The 15472-nt window shown below is 34.4% G+C and overlaps 1 protein-coding gene and 1 long non-coding RNA gene across 3 annotated transcripts in view; both read left to right on the top strand.

Moving 5' to 3' along the window:
- Positions 1 to 3146: 3146 nt before the first annotated feature.
- LOC111447528 (anaphase-promoting complex subunit 1) overlaps positions 3147 to 15472 on the top strand; it is a 20735-nt gene continuing 8409 nt past the window's right edge. For both annotated transcript variants that reach the window (XM_023086747.1, XM_023086748.1), the window contains exons 1-20: positions 3147 to 3482; positions 3698 to 3761; positions 4178 to 4262; positions 5085 to 5371; positions 6394 to 6499; positions 6586 to 6746; positions 6923 to 7110; positions 7201 to 7270; positions 8287 to 8454; positions 8558 to 9048; positions 9892 to 10351; positions 10757 to 11095; positions 11681 to 11764; positions 12309 to 12401; positions 12531 to 12590; positions 12921 to 13019; positions 13917 to 14057; positions 14699 to 14779; positions 15018 to 15089; positions 15270 to 15341. In XM_023086747.1, the coding sequence (XP_022942515.1) occupies positions 3163 to 3482; positions 3698 to 3761; positions 4178 to 4262; positions 5085 to 5371; positions 6394 to 6499; positions 6586 to 6746; positions 6923 to 7110; positions 7201 to 7270; positions 8287 to 8454; positions 8558 to 9048; positions 9892 to 10351; positions 10757 to 11095; positions 11681 to 11764; positions 12309 to 12401; positions 12531 to 12590; positions 12921 to 13019; positions 13917 to 14057; positions 14699 to 14779; positions 15018 to 15089; positions 15270 to 15341 (3441 nt within the window). In that variant the 5' untranslated portion in view covers positions 3147 to 3162. The remainder of the gene's footprint in view (positions 3483 to 3697; positions 3762 to 4177; positions 4263 to 5084; positions 5372 to 6393; positions 6500 to 6585; positions 6747 to 6922; positions 7111 to 7200; positions 7271 to 8286; positions 8455 to 8557; positions 9049 to 9891; positions 10352 to 10756; positions 11096 to 11680; positions 11765 to 12308; positions 12402 to 12530; positions 12591 to 12920; positions 13020 to 13916; positions 14058 to 14698; positions 14780 to 15017; positions 15090 to 15269; positions 15342 to 15472) is intronic.
- Positions 13068 to 13650, top strand: LOC111447529. Its single transcript, XR_002711285.1, has 2 exons — positions 13068 to 13436; positions 13519 to 13650. It is a non-coding gene; the product is annotated as an uncharacterized LOC111447529 (long non-coding RNA).

A 15472-nucleotide genomic window follows, 5' to 3' on the forward strand; every position in this document is an offset into this window, starting at 1 on the left:
AAAAAAAAAAAAAAAAAAAAAAAAACCGAAGAATTCAAAAGTCAAACACGTCTAAAATTGTCTGGCCCTGAGCGGTTTGACCGGGTCTATATTTGTCACCTCCGGCTCTATACCTTTCCATTTGGAAGGAAACTATAGCAACCACCCACTTAGGTTCGTGGCAGATTTTGATTGCTCCACGTGTTGGTCGTAGATCTTTAAAAAGATTACCGCCTTTTCCAGTTTCCTGTTTCCAGTGAGCACTATTATTATTTTTATTTTATTTTATTTTATTTTATTTTATTTGTGGTTTCGCACCGTCCACGGTCGTCGGTGTGCGGTGGAATTAAAACATGCCTGTCCTTTTATCCCCTTTTTTTATTTTCTTTGGAATAAATTCTTTTCTTCTTTATTTATTATTAACTTTTCATAACATCCATTTTTTGTGTATTATTTTCTGTTGACTTTCACATTTCACACCCAAAATTATATCAATTTTTAATATACTTTTAATTTGCTTTCATCTCATTAATTAAAACTAATAATTATATCCATTATATCTTTAAATTTTTATAAATAAATTAATTAAAAGTATTTTATTACTGATTCGTTATTATTTTCACTTAATTCAATTTAAAATCGTTTGAGTAATTAAAATAAAATTATCTTTTATTTTTTTAATCATACCAGATTAACAAAAAAAATAAAGTAAAAAATAGTGCACAGTAATTAATAATTATCCATCTTATCTCAATATTTTCTTTCTAATATTGAGTTAATTTCTTTAATTACAAGCATTTAAATAAGCACCAAATTCACAACTAAATTGAAACAAAAATCCAAATAACAGGAAACTAATTGAAAATGTAAGAATAATTTTACTAAAATTTATTTAAAAATAATTTAGTTGAATTTTTCCCTGTTTTCTTAAAAAGGTCAAAATACAACTCCGGCGCCCTATATTGTGGTGGAATGGCGGTTGAGCATTTATTTTGGCGTTCAGACTAATTCATAGTCCAGAATCAAATATTGCATGTGATCTTTGAATCTTCCATATTTCACCTATGCTTTTGACTTTTTAGCTTCGTCAAACATTGTAACCTTGTAGGATAAGATAAGGATAAATTATTCTTCTTCGAGTTTTATTTTTATTTTTTAATTTATAATCTACGTTAAAAAGTAGTTGATGATGTGTGTTACATGTGAACGTATTATAACTCAGTCATGGAATTTCATGTGTGAATGTGAATGACTTGTATTTTAGTTATCTATTTAATATCAATAGGCAATATAATTTGTTCGATACGACTTTGTTACCAAAACTCTCATTTATACGCTACAAAAAAAAAAAAAAAAAAAAAGTGGTATACCTCAGTAAAATAGGTTCATTGTCTACGTTGCCTCCGCAGATAAATGACACGTGTGAGACAGGAATGATTTAAGTCTCACAGATGTGTGGTGCATATCTATTTGATGCGTATGCATGTTAACCCTACTAGATATTTATAATACTCGTTTTTCAAAAATAAAAATCAAATAAAAGAAAGAACACACAAAACGATTGATTGAGATGTTTGCTAGAAGTATCGTGTGATCCAGATTTATGTTGTTCTTGTGTCTAGAACTTTCCTTCGTCTTATATGGACGCTACCTTCTAGATCTTCTAAAGCTTATAATATTTCAATTTATTTTTAAAAGAAATCTCTATTTTGTTTTAATTATAGAAATATTATTTTTATTTTCTAAGCAAAATAATATTCCAATTAGATTTTGTAAAATCTTCTTAGTACAACTTTTATATTAGTTTACCAAAGAATCTAATTCGACGAAAAAAAAACATTTTGAATTTTCCATTTTATCTATCAATATTATTATTCTTAGTTTGGTTTTTTTGTTTTTCGAAAATTAATTAATTAGAAAGTTCTAAAAGAAAATCTCCCATCATTTTCAAATTTAATAAAACCACGTATTAAAATCTAAAACGTGTTTGGTAAAAGAAGTAGTAAATTTGACGCGTCCAAAAGTAATATCACGAATAAATTTAGAATATTTGATAGTAACTATAAATTAATTTACTCACTTACTGCTACTAACCTTTCAAATATTCGGTAAAAGTAACATGTTCCATAAATATAGATTTGAGTATACAGTCAATTTAACCGTATCTCGTCTAGTAAGATTTTAATTATCATTTAATATTAATTTGTTAATGTATATATAAACGTGACAAGATCACATAAGTTAGTTTACTGATAGACATGCAAGATTGTGGTATGTGGCGAGTGAAAGTGTTAGGACTTGGGCAAACTCGAGCAATCCAAGCCCATAGAAGATGAATGGGTCAACCCGAATAAACCCAAGCAAGTTGAAAGGTTGGGTCCAAAGTGAACCAAGTCTAGAATGTCATCTTTCATTGTGGGCATTCAAAAGATCTAGAAGAGAATATCCCACAAGATTAAACGCTACATTTTAATCTTTGAAATGCTCACGAGACTTTGAAACAAGGTAACAAGTTGGTGGATGCTACAGGCGGGCACGAGTTCAATAACTAATTAGGCCTATAACCAAAACCCAACACCAATTTAAACACGAGCTCGATAACTAATTAGACTTACAAACCAAAACCTAATATTAACCCTACTTATATCGGTGGTCAATTATGTCAATGTTGTTTTTAAATGATACAAAGTTTAATTATATTAAAAAATTATGTATAAAACAAAATTTGTTACGTGAAAATAAGAAGGACGTACTTATAGTATCATAAATTTTAGCAAAAAACATAAAAAAAAAAAAAAATATTACATTTTATTTTCATGTAAATTGAATTTAGCGAAGAATTTTTTTTAAAAAAATAAAATTCGAACTTATAAAAACTTCATACCATCAACGAGTTTAATATCCACAATAGCTGATCTATAAATGAAAAAGAAAAAAAAAAAAAAAGGAAAAAAAAGAGGAAAAATCCAGTCGAGCGGGACGGGATGGATTTTTAGCGTGGACAAGAATTAGTTATCCGCGCATCCAAACACCAAACTCTAGGGTTCTATCAATTTAAAACTTGTCATGCCACTATCACTACCCGCTTCTGCAAGACTTGAACAACCAAAATAATAAATAATAATAATAATAATATCTAAAACGAAAAAGAGGGAAAAATGAAAATCTTGAGAAATATAAAAAATGAAAAAAAGAAAAAGAATGAAACCAGAAACAGAGCGCGGGAGAGAAGACGACACTCCAGTCCCGCGCCCATTGTTGCGGCTCCACCAAGAAATGTCGCCGGGCGTTCGCCAGCTGACGGTGCTTGGCATCTTCAAGCCATTTGGTTTGATCGCCGAAGCTCTCGATGGAAAGCCCGCCCACAGTGTTCCTCACCACTACGATTACTTCCTTTTCGATCCCGAAATTGCTCGGGAGCGCGATGAAACTGACGGTACCATTGCTTCCTGCCTCTCCACCAGCAACCAAAGTGATCACGAGCTCTTTATTAGAGGAAACCGGTAAATGTTACTTCTAATTTCCTGTTCAGTTCAGTTTGTTGATGAAACTGGAGTTGAAATGCAGAATGCTGTATTTGATTGGAATAATCTTAAATTAGTTTGTTAGAATGTGTTGCTTTCGTTGATGGAATTTGTTAAGTAGCTGAGTCGTTTTGAAGTTATGCTTCTTGGTTTGGTCCTTGACTATTGAGTGAATTGGTTCTTGTCCATGGCAGAATCATCTGGTCTACTGGTGCGAGAGTGTTCAAGAGATTTACCTTACCATCTCCAATTATCAAGGTAATTCGTTTTCCTGTTCAAAATGCATTTTCTAGACATACAATTTTGTACTGGATGAGATTTTCATTTTTTCGGCATTCAGTTTCTTCCCTTTCTGTTTCCCGTCATCTTCCTTATGATTCTCCTGCTTGCTGTTTGGTCAGTTCTTACTTCTTATGAGGTCATGACTTAAAGACAAGTGGCCTCTACCTTGATGGTTATTCTTTAAGTCAACAGGTTCAGCATTTTGCATCGATTCTCAAACATATTTCTTAGTTATAGGAACAGACGACTTTGTCATCTTTTTTCTGAAGTTACTGTTTTCAGCACAGCAGCGAGGGGGTGATCTAAGTCAAATTTCCTTGATGTCTGATTTAATACCTTTAATACCTGCTTAATTTTCTTCACGCCGCTTCTTTGTTTTTGGCCCAAAATAGGTTTGCTGGTGTCGTTTGGGGGATATGACTGAAGCTCTTCTTTGTGTCCTACAATCTGCTTCGTTAACAATCTACAACACATCAGGTAAAACGACCAAGAGACATCCAAAGACGAACATTGTTTAAGTTTTTGACGTTTCCTTTAACATTTCTCTTTATGTCATATCTAAAAGAAAAAAGAAAAAATATATATGCACACGTGTGTTGATTATAAGCGTTTATATCTTTGCTGCATTTTCTGCCACTATAAGATATGGTTGGGATGGAATCAAAGAACGATGAAAAATTTATGGATGCTTTAATATTATACTTGACGTTAGTGTACTTGAGCTGCTCCTTGTACTTGTGTGATGGCCTTTTCAGGTTCAACCAAAGTTCTTATCATCAAGCTAAAATTCCTCCACCTTACATGCATGCTTTTTCTATATGCTCTCGTCAAAACTGGATGCCTTATTCAACTTTAATTCGATCTCATTCTTTCATTTGGTAGTTCTTGTTTCTTATCCAGTTATCCTCTTTCTTTTAAAATCAAAGTTGTTCTACAGCAATCCTTTCTTTCATGAAAGTTATTTTTTCTTATCTTATAAAAAGTTATGTGGTCTATTGATAATTTCATGAGAACTGATGGGTCTTTATACCTTGGAATGCTGAGGAGCAAGCATAGACTTATATTCTAGAATAGAACAGTTATAAAATTGCATATATTGTGGAAGAAAAGGTTTCCACCAATTTTATATGGTAGGTAGTCCAGTCCCTATATAATAAGGCACACAATATTCCTATATAATAAGTTATGAAATCAAGCGTGAGCCTATTCTTTCTGATTTGATCGGTTTTCTTTATTCTCCAAATTTAATCGGTGAATTCTGCTTGCCGATAAAAATGAAATGCTATTTTTCTTTGACAGGTGAAGTTGTAACGATTCCTATTTCTTGCACCATTACATCAATATGGTCATTTCCGTTTGGTCTATTGATGGAACAAGCAGTTGAGGCAAGTTCCCCTGTTCATGTTCCATTTTCATCCTCAAGCCCATTAGTAGGGATACGTGATGTCGCTCGTTCTAGAAGAGAAACTGGATATAGTCCGCAAAGCAATGCCAGTTTTCCTAGTACATTTGATCATATTTTCAAAGGTGACACGAGTTCTATATCCACACATCTCATCCTGAAGGATCCTTTAGAATCACCACAGGTCTCTTTCGATGGCTATCCTTTTTTACATTCTATATTAATAGCGTTTTCTTCTCTCATTTAATGATACTTTTTAATTTAGTCTTGCTATTTTATAAAATTTTCATCATGGACGGGGCTTCATGGACTATCTCCTCTAATTTATTACTGTTTCTTAATAATTTATTGTATGGGAGAGGTTTCTACAATACCTACGGGCTTTCTGAAAATTTTGATGGAGACAGGACGACACATGGTATAAAATGTTTATTTGTTTATTAAAGCCAAACTGGTACTAGACATGAGGAAAATTATGTCAATAGAAGGCTAATGTCAATTAAAAATTCCTTTTGCTAATGAGAAATTTACCTGGTCACAATATACAGGGCTAACCAACTCAATCTTGTTTGATAAGTTCTTAGTGTCAAATGAGTGGGCTTCTTGTTTTGGGGATTCTAGGACAGTTAATAAATTGTGAATCATAAGAATTTGTCTTGGGGTCCTTCATATTTTCAGTTTGTCAACACTTGCCTACTAATTAAGGAGTTGGTATAAGTGGCTAAGGATAGGTGGCTGGGAGAGCACTAAAGTTGGGCAAACTTTGAAATTTTGTGGAAACTAAAGAATTTGGAGGGTCGCATAAAAAAGAATGTTTAAGGTGATTGGTAGTTATGACAATTAAGTGCAAGGGAATCTTACATAAGAGGAAAAAGTACTAAGAAATAAATTAAAATAGGAAACTCTCTTACACTTGAGAGCATTATTAATGCCATTAAAGCCATCATCTGGGTGTTTTGGTATAGAAACCAAAGATTTTTCTTGGAGTGGGAGGGATGGATAGATATTGCTAACTTTCAAGCTTCTTCTCAGTATGCATTGCTGGTTAACTATTGGGTGTTTTCTTGCGAACTCCTAAAGGGAATCAAACTATGTAACTTTCTAAATATCACTGAAGTTGTTTACTGTCCCCCCACCCCCACCAAAAAAAAAAAAGAAAAAAAAAAAAGAAAGAAGATTCGAAATAAACTTTGTTGATTACTGCAGCCAACTTATATCGAGGAAAGAGGAAAGCTGAACATCATGAAGGAATTTGATGAAAGAACAATTTGGACAAGTGATCAGATTCCTCTGATGGCATCTTATAACAGAGGTTTATTAATATCATTTTTCTTATTCCTTCTACATTGTAGACATCTATGCCTACATATACCATTCATGTTATCATCTTATGTGTAGGAAAAATGCAACATTCTGTGTGGGTTGCACATTACATGAATTCCAACCACATCATGGAAAACATTAGTTCATCGGATGCAGTCCCTCATGGTGTATTGCCAAAATATTTATCTTTTCAAAGAATATGGCAGGGGAAGGGTGCCCATACTGCTGCTTGTAAGGTAATAATTTACTCAGTACATTCGTTGCATAGTTATATAAAGATATTTTACATAATGGTTTCTATATTTTAATGATATTTGATCTACACTGTTTGATCTTTATGTATATATACTATCATTTTTTTTTTATAGTTTTGTTGTCCCTTGCTTGACTTTTTATGCAAATTGTTAAATAGGTTTTTTTAGCGACCGACGATGACAATTCTCCTATTATATGTTTTCTTCATAAAGAACAAAAGAAGTTGTTGTGTATAAGGCTTCAGAGTTCTGAAATAAATAATGAGATACTCTTCGAGGTTAAACCTGACATGAGTTGGAGCATATCTGCCATTGCAGCTGCATCTGTGCGTGTAACGCGCCCAAGGTAGAGCAATTGCTCTTTTTTGTTTACTTTCTTGGTCAATTTGTATTCCCACTATGTGAAGATAAGCATCTGCATTTTTTTCTCTTCCAGAGTTAAGGTGGGCCTTTTGCCTTATTCAGATATCATAGCTTTGGCGCCAGACAGTACTCTTTTTCTATATGTAAGTTCTAGTAGTGCTTATGGTACTGAATAGTTGGGACCTTTTTTTTTTTTTCCCTTTTTCCTCTCTCTTTTCCATGTCTTTTTAACGAACATTTTTGGGAAATTTTCTTGCATCTTCCCTTCCTCATGCTTTGTTGTATGTGCCAAGGCTTCCTTTTTGGTTAGAATAGATCTTGCTAAGGTGTAAGCATATTTTTCTTTCCTTGGATGAAAGGAAGAAAATCAACAAACTCCCAGAGCATTTTTATTTTTTATTTTGAGATTTAGAATAACCTATTAGAAAAATGGGCTATGTTCAGCTTGGGTGGGCTGAAAGTTAAAGGCAGGAATGTCATTGCAGTGAGCACATATTGAATTGTGTGACATTGATCCTATCTGTGTCTTAGGTCAACAAGGTGGCCTAATTGCTATTAAAATAATGGTGAATATTGATTTGGACAATTAAGTGAAATGAGAACTGATTTTGAAAAAAAAAAAAAAAGCACACCTCAACTAGAAACCGACCGTGAAAAATAATTTTTTTAGTGAATCAATTTGAGCACTTCAACTGTTCAGAAGTTTTCCCTGGTGGTTCCTCCTTTTATGTTGAGGAATGACTAGGTAACTTCCCCAAGATTTATGGGAATGGGTTTGATGTTGGTATGATTTCAATGCATGGTCGAATAACTTCGGTTCAGCTAATGCTAACTATTTGTTCTTTAGCTAAAAGAAAGAGATACTGCAGCATTCAGGTTTACATCATTTAGAATTTTTTGTTCACAATAATGTGAGTTTTACTTGTAAAAGCTAAATGGAGAAATTATTAGCCATGTATTGAAGTACGTGTTTTTCTTGACACGAAAGTTTCTGACCATGAAGAAGACTTTTCATGCAACATTTTTTCAACTTCACCTTGGCTTTTGATAATCTTTTGCCCTCCTCATCTTTCTATTTTCTTTTTGTGGATTGAACTTTTTTTAAATAAAGTTCGCATCGAAGTGAAGTTCATAATCAAATACATTTGGCAATATGCAGTCAGGAAAGCAATGCTTGTGCCGTTACATGCTACCACCTGTGTGTAAAGGACCGTTAACCCACATTTCAGAGCTTCCTGATTCAGCATCTGTTTCCCATGAGTCCAAAATAATTGAACTGACTGATGCCGTTGAGGAGCGTCTCAACATAATAACAAACAATGGTCAGGTAGGCTGTTATGTCTTCTGTTGTTCATTGTTTATCATTTCCTTCTCCCATTTCTTTGGGGCCTTTGTGACTTTAGCAGATCTATTAATTTTTTGTTCTGCAGATATTTAGGTGTTCATTACGCAGAAGTCCTTTGTCTTTGTTGGTCAGTGATTGCATTGCAGCATTGTCTCAGGGGCTTACTTCATCCTTTTACAATCACTTTTTTGGTCTTCTTTGGGAAGATGGAGAATCTTCCAGTTCAGCAGGGGCCAACTCTATGTTGACCACAGAATGGGACTCCTTTAGCAGTGTTATTATGCAAATATGTAAGAAGTATAATGGTCTCCAGAAAGATCTTTCAAATTTGAAGCCACGCACATCATGGGAGTTTCTAGTGAGCAGCAATTTTCACAAGAGCTTCGGGGAACGTAATTTTATAAATGGTACGTGGTTTGGAACGTCAAGTGACACACACAAATTGGAGCCTTCTTGCATAACTCTAGACAGTACTCAGAGTTCAGAAAAACCGTTTTACTCCCAGTTATTGGCAGAGAGTCTCGATTGTTTGCATGCAGTATATGAGAATTTGAAACTTGAGAAGCTTCGTAAAAGGTAACTCTTTATTTTGTTTTCCATGTGAATGTTGCTTCTTTTATGCTTCTCTTTTAAATTGTTGCTTTAATATTTGAATAACCCGTTATCCAGCGAGTGAGAGGTAGTCACTCCAGCAAAGTGGTGTTCATACAGTATGCTGCAGGATTGGCAACTTCTAGTTTCAAAATTATAAATGAAAAGCACGATGCTTTGTGCTTCCTTAGTTGGAAACTAATAATAGCCTCAAGTCACGTCTTGTTATTATTTAGAATAAGTTGGCCTAATGGTTATATTTTTTGGGAAAAACAAAACTTTCATTGGAATAATGAAAATAAATACAAGGACACATGAAAAACCAGCCCAACAACAGTAGTCCAACCCCTTTTAGGTTCCTATGAGTTCCCTTAGCTTAATGATCATTGAGGCTAGTGAAAAATGTTAAGGGGCTTATATGGAATGAGTACAAACCATGATTATTTACCTTGGTTTTAGATTCCTAGGAATTTCCTTGTCAACCGAATGTTACAAGGTTAGGTAGTTGTCCCATGAAATCAATTGTGTGTACGCACTTGAGTATTGAAAAAAGAAATCAAAGTTTGTCATTAAGTATCTGAATAGGATGGGTGTTTTCTTCAGGCCTAGAATGCTGGTTGTCTTCTTTAATATGCACGTAAAGCAATTTTGCATTTATATATTAATAATTCTTGCACTGACGAATGAATTTGGGGTTTAGTGCTTTTAAAGGATTGCAGTTTCAGTTTTATCGGAACCTTCTGTATGCATGAGTCATAATACTTTTTTTTTTTTTTCACTTCTGTGCATTTATTCTACTTTATTCGTCCCTAATTATTTTTTTCCTAGGGATTTGGAACTTCTGTCAACATTATTATGTGATATCTCATGGTTTCTGGGTCAGCAAAGCTATTTGGATCATTACATTCGCGATTTCCCTTCTCTTGCTAAACAAGTTGGAGTTTGCATGACCACAAGCTCTCAGAAAAAGCCTCCTAGTTTATTCAGATGGCTGGAGAATTGCTTGCTACATGGTCATACTTCTGCTAAGTTAGTTGATCTGCCATCTTTAATCCTTAATGAGGAAAGTTCTGTGGTAAGCTGGTCAAGAAAAATAGTCTCGTTCTATAGTTTGCTAGCTGGTTCAAAGCAGATAGGGAAAAAGCTCTCTACCGGTGTTTACTGTAATATTGCAACGGGATCACATAGCACAAATGAGGAGCTCGTGGTTTTAGCAATGGTTGGGGAGGCATTTGGGCAGCAGCAGCTGGACCTATTGCCTTCCGGTGTATCTCTTCCCTTGAGACACGTAAGTTATGTTATAGAAGCAGTTTCGTTATTTAAGATGTTCGTCCCGTCATGTCTGGAAATTGATGCATGTAATTGCTTTGGTTTCAAAGATATCAAGAATTCATAATTGAACCGAAAATAGCATGTGTAGTGCTGTTTACGGGATTTCAGTATTTTTGTCATAGATGCATGTATTTATTCTAGGTAATAAATGATCGTATTTATTCTAGGTAATAAATGAAAGAGGAATTTCTTTTATCCTCGATCACTTTAATGTTTTATAAGGACGGCAATGCAGTGTAGTGTGAACTCTATATCCTCTTATTTTTATTAAAAACAATTTAGGCGTTTGCCCCAATTGGTTTCTTAATTCTCTTCTATTGCAATTTTACTTATCTGAACTATTGGCTTTTAAACTTCATAGGCATTGGATAAGTGCCGGGAATCTCCCCCAAATGACTGGCCTGCTGCTGCATATGCACTTCTTGGCCGGGAAGATTTGGCCATGTCCAGTTTGGCACGTTCTTGCAAACATAAGGAATTTGAAACACAAACAAATATGAATTTAATTTCTATGTCTACTCCATACATGCTGCATCTGCATCCGGTAACAATCCCTTCGGCAGTTTGTGATACAATGGGACTGGACGCCGGCAAGATTGAGGATGCAGATTCTATTGAAGGATCTACAACAGATGGTATGGAGCATATTTTTAACTCTAGCACACGGTTGCAATATGGCCGGGACCTAAGATTAAATGAGGTATGTGCTTTGTCTCTAATGTTGGATGCGTTTTCTAGATATATAATGGGAGTTGTATTGATGAGGATAATGGTATGAGCAGAGGGTGGGAGCTTATATAAGAGCAGAAGCAAAGTAAAAGGATAAAGATAATTACAACACGTGTTTGATTTGAGAGCCCACAGAACCGTAAAGTAGCTAACATCTTCCCCCAGTTGATTAAAGGAGCCCTTCATTCCACAAAAAACATGCTTGTCTCTTTTTAGCTAGATAACCCAACAAATAGCAACGATAGAAAGGAGCCACAAAGTTTGCTTCTAGTCTGAATGAGAGAAAGACCTGGAGAAGTTCTGGAACAAGGCAGCCTTATTGAAATCGTTGTGGAAGGAAAACCAAAAATTGTTATGCTTAGGACCCGATGGGGCCACTGCATGTTTATTGTTGCAAGAATGTTTGTATTATTTTTATTGAACTAACATCATTCCTGTATTTGTGGTTGCCAAGAATTTCAATTGACTGGTGGGATTGGATCTTTCTTGGTTTGAATAATTTTCCAATATCATGATATATTCTAGGATTTTCATTGCCTGTTCTTTCTTGTACTAGGTTAGAAGACTTCTGTGCTCTGCAAGACCTGTAGCAATTCAGACATCTGTTAACCCTAGTGCTTCCGATCAGGACCTACAACAGGTAATTCTATGTTTAACGTTTGGTCTCCTCTTTTAAATCATAGAACTCTGAATCAGGTATATGATAGTTGAAGTGCGAAAATAGTTATTTACTTGATCATTTGTCCTTTATTGAAGTCTTGGATTCCAACCCACGAATTTACAATGAGTATTCTCTCATAATGATGAACTGGTTTTCTTGGGGTCAGAGCCTTGTCTAAGATTTTTTAATCAGTTTGGGGTTTGTCTTCTAAGTGAGGCTAGGGTTTTAGAAAGGGTCATATTTTTTAGCATTGAAAGAGAAGCTGTAGGGATATATCAATAAATAATTGAAACGCCTTAAGCAACTCAATGGGGATTTTCAGACATTTTTTCTGTTGGTGATATTTACTTCCCTTTGACACTCGAGAAAATCATCTATTCCAGTATAGTTGTTTTCTTTATTTTCCATTGGTATGTTTTTTTATTATATTGAAAATAAAATTAATCGTCTTTTGTTAATAATCGTTATATTATTCAGCTGCTAATGATTTCTGAACAACTTATAAATATCTCTGTTTCTAAAGGCCCAGCTCTGGCAACTTGCGCAAAGGACGACTTCTCTTCCCTTTGGCCGTGGTGCATTTACTCTTGCAACCATATATACTCTTTTAACAGAGGTTTTTCCTTTTTCCATCATGCATAAGCCTTCTTGGATGGAAGCGATTTTTTACTATTTGCAAAGCTTAACTTGTATTATATTGTCTGAGATGCATTTTTCTTATCGATCTGTCAAAATACTTCTGTAGGCCTTTGTAGTACCAAAGCTTGTATTGGCTGGGCGGCTGCCTGCACAACAAAATGCAACGGTATGAGTATGATTATGCTGTATCATGTTTTTAGTTTATCATTCGCTTGACTTGTATGCATGGGAAATTATTTTGCTACAAAAGTTACTAAAAGAAACCCTATACTTCAGTTTGATATCCATTGCTCAAATTATAAATATTCATCTTATACAGCCAAGGAAAAATATTTTCCCTTCTATGAAACGAAAGTAATGTTTTGTGAGAAGGAAAATTCCTCTTTACCTTGCATTTACTTCCACACGTTTTAGTTATATTATTTATCTTCCTTTTGATTGGAATATTTTGCGAACATCTTCTCTCAACACATGTCTCCACCCCTATCCTGTACAGGTTAATTTGGATCCAAATGTCAGGAATGTAGCAGAGATCAGAACATGGCCTGAGTTTCATAATGCCGTTGCTGCTGGACTAAGATTGGCCCCTCTCCAGGTTGGAATTAAATCATTCTAGAAGTAAAACATCCATTCTTTTCTTTACCGTCCATTGCATTTCATATTTTACCTCGTTGTGGTTACATTACATGAAGCACTTACTGAGGAATAAGAAAGTTGTGCCTATTAGGCGATTTTCTTCTTTCCTCGCATCCATTTATAATTTTATTTATAACTGTCCCTTTGTGAGAATATTAAGAATCAAATTCCTTAATAAGCTATTGCCTATTTCCTCATATCCATTTATTATTTATTACTGTCCTTTCGTTAAACAATATTTTATGCCATTTGGCTGGAGTACCAAAAGGGATCAGCAGATTTAGCTTTTTCATGGTCAAATTGAATCACGAAAGCAGTTTGGAGACGGAAATATTGGAATAGAAGAATTTTCTTAGGAGAAATAAGAGGGAGCAAAGTGAGTTACTACAGCATATTCTCCTATGCTGTTGAACAATCAAGAGAAAATTCCTGGTTGATTGTTATTTTCTCTCCTGAAGGGCTTGTAATAAAATTTCGACTGACTGATTATTCCAGTGGACGTCTAAGCTGAACCACTTTTAAACACTGCACAATTTCTTCTTCGTGCCTTCGTGTAGAACTCAGATTCTATCTTTTGTTTCTTTTTTTTTTCTAAAAAAAAAAAAAAGAAATGGGGGACCTTACATTAAGTTGTTTCTCTTCAAATATTTCTGATTTCAGCTTATTGGAGAATTTCTTCGTGAGCTCCAGATACTGAGCTTGGGCAATACTTATTCCCTCAGCCTTCTTTTTTCTTTTTTTGATTTTAATACGAATATTTATTCTAAAAAGAATTAATTGTTTTATGTTCATATCTTTGTTATATGCTACTAGTACATCATCGACTTCAATGATTCTTCAACATTATTATTTCCAGGGGAAGATGTCAAGGACATGGATTATTTATAATAGACCTGAGGAGCCTAATGCCGTTCATGCTGGACTTCTTCTTGCTCTGGGATTACATGGTTATCTGTGTGTTTTAACAATTACTGATATATACCAATACTATGCACCGGTAAGGTGTCCTTGGTTCAAATAATTTAAATTCCTACTAATTCATACTGATGCGTTAGTCTACTCAATCATAGTCTTGAATTGCTTGATCTTGTGTGCATCCAAACTCCGTCTTCAGAACCCAACTTGAACTCTATCGTACCACTTTTGGTTATTCCAATTGCTGTGCTGCCATTTATTCATTCAAGAAGGCAAAAAGTACTTCCATTGAAAGAAACAAGGAAGATAAGACATCTTCCCTGCCACCTCCTGAAGTTGCGAGTCCTAGGCTCCAGTTAGGAGAATAGCTACAAAGTTTTCTATGGGTAGAGCATTGTTGGGAGGAATTGAGGCAATACAGAACATATTGTATATAAGATTATCTGTAGTATAAATCTCAACTGTTGTGTCTTTATTATGTTGTTTCACCTGTCTAATTTTCTTTTGATGGTGTAACTTCTAACTTTGATCCTTCTTGCGCGCGCGCGCGCACACACGCACATGTTGTTTGCATATTTCCATGTTCCATTGTTTCTTTAACATGAGTATACCACATGGGATTAGTTTAATGCCATAATTGCACTTTAGTTATATTTGTGTTTTGGCATTTTTTGATCAGTCCTAAAGTTAATGTTATAATTTTCTTCTTCAACTTCCTTTTAGCAACATGAAGCCACAACAGTTGGATTGATGCTTGGCTTGGCTGCTTCTTATAGGGGCACAATGCAACCTTCAATATCTAAGGTGTATTCTCAGTTTCTATTGACGATTCAAATTTTTCTTTAGTCTTTTGTTTGGTCTTTCAATATTTTCTTGTCAACCTTCTTTACTTTTGCTGATAACCATGGCTATAATTTGCACTGTCCATAGTTATATAAGTATTACCACTGAACTACCTTTTTCTGTATTCTTCAGTCATATGTTTTTTTTTTTTAATTCATGTGTATTATTTGACAATATATAACTTGTGATTATGTGCCAGTCTCTCTATGTTCATATACCTTCACGCCATCCATATTCCTACTCAGAGTTGGAGTTACCAACACTTTTGCAGGTATACATATAGTTTTTTTTTTTTTTTTTTTTTTTTTTTTTTTTTTTTTTTTTTTTTTTTTTTTTTTTTTTTTTTTTTTTTTTTTTTTTTTTTTTTTGTAGAGATAACCCACAGTTAATGACTATATCTCTATCTATGGCAATCAGTAGATTTTGACCATGTATTTCTTTCTTTTTCCAGTCAGCAGCACTAATGTCCTTGGGACTTCTTTATGAAGGATCAGCACATCCACAAACAATGCAGATACTTTTGGTATTTTCTGGGATTTCTGTAAAGTTACATTATTCTTCATCCAACCCAAGTATTGAAAATTTTTCTGGTTACATGTTTGGATGAATTATCCCTGCATCTTGTGTCCTTTTTTTTCCTTTGGGGGGGGGGGG

This window comes from Cucurbita moschata, unplaced genomic scaffold, assembly GCF_002738365.1.
Source record: "Cucurbita moschata cultivar Rifu unplaced genomic scaffold, Cmos_1.0 Cmo_Scf00009, whole genome shotgun sequence".
Lineage (NCBI taxonomy): Eukaryota > Viridiplantae > Streptophyta > Magnoliopsida > Cucurbitales > Cucurbitaceae > Cucurbita > Cucurbita moschata.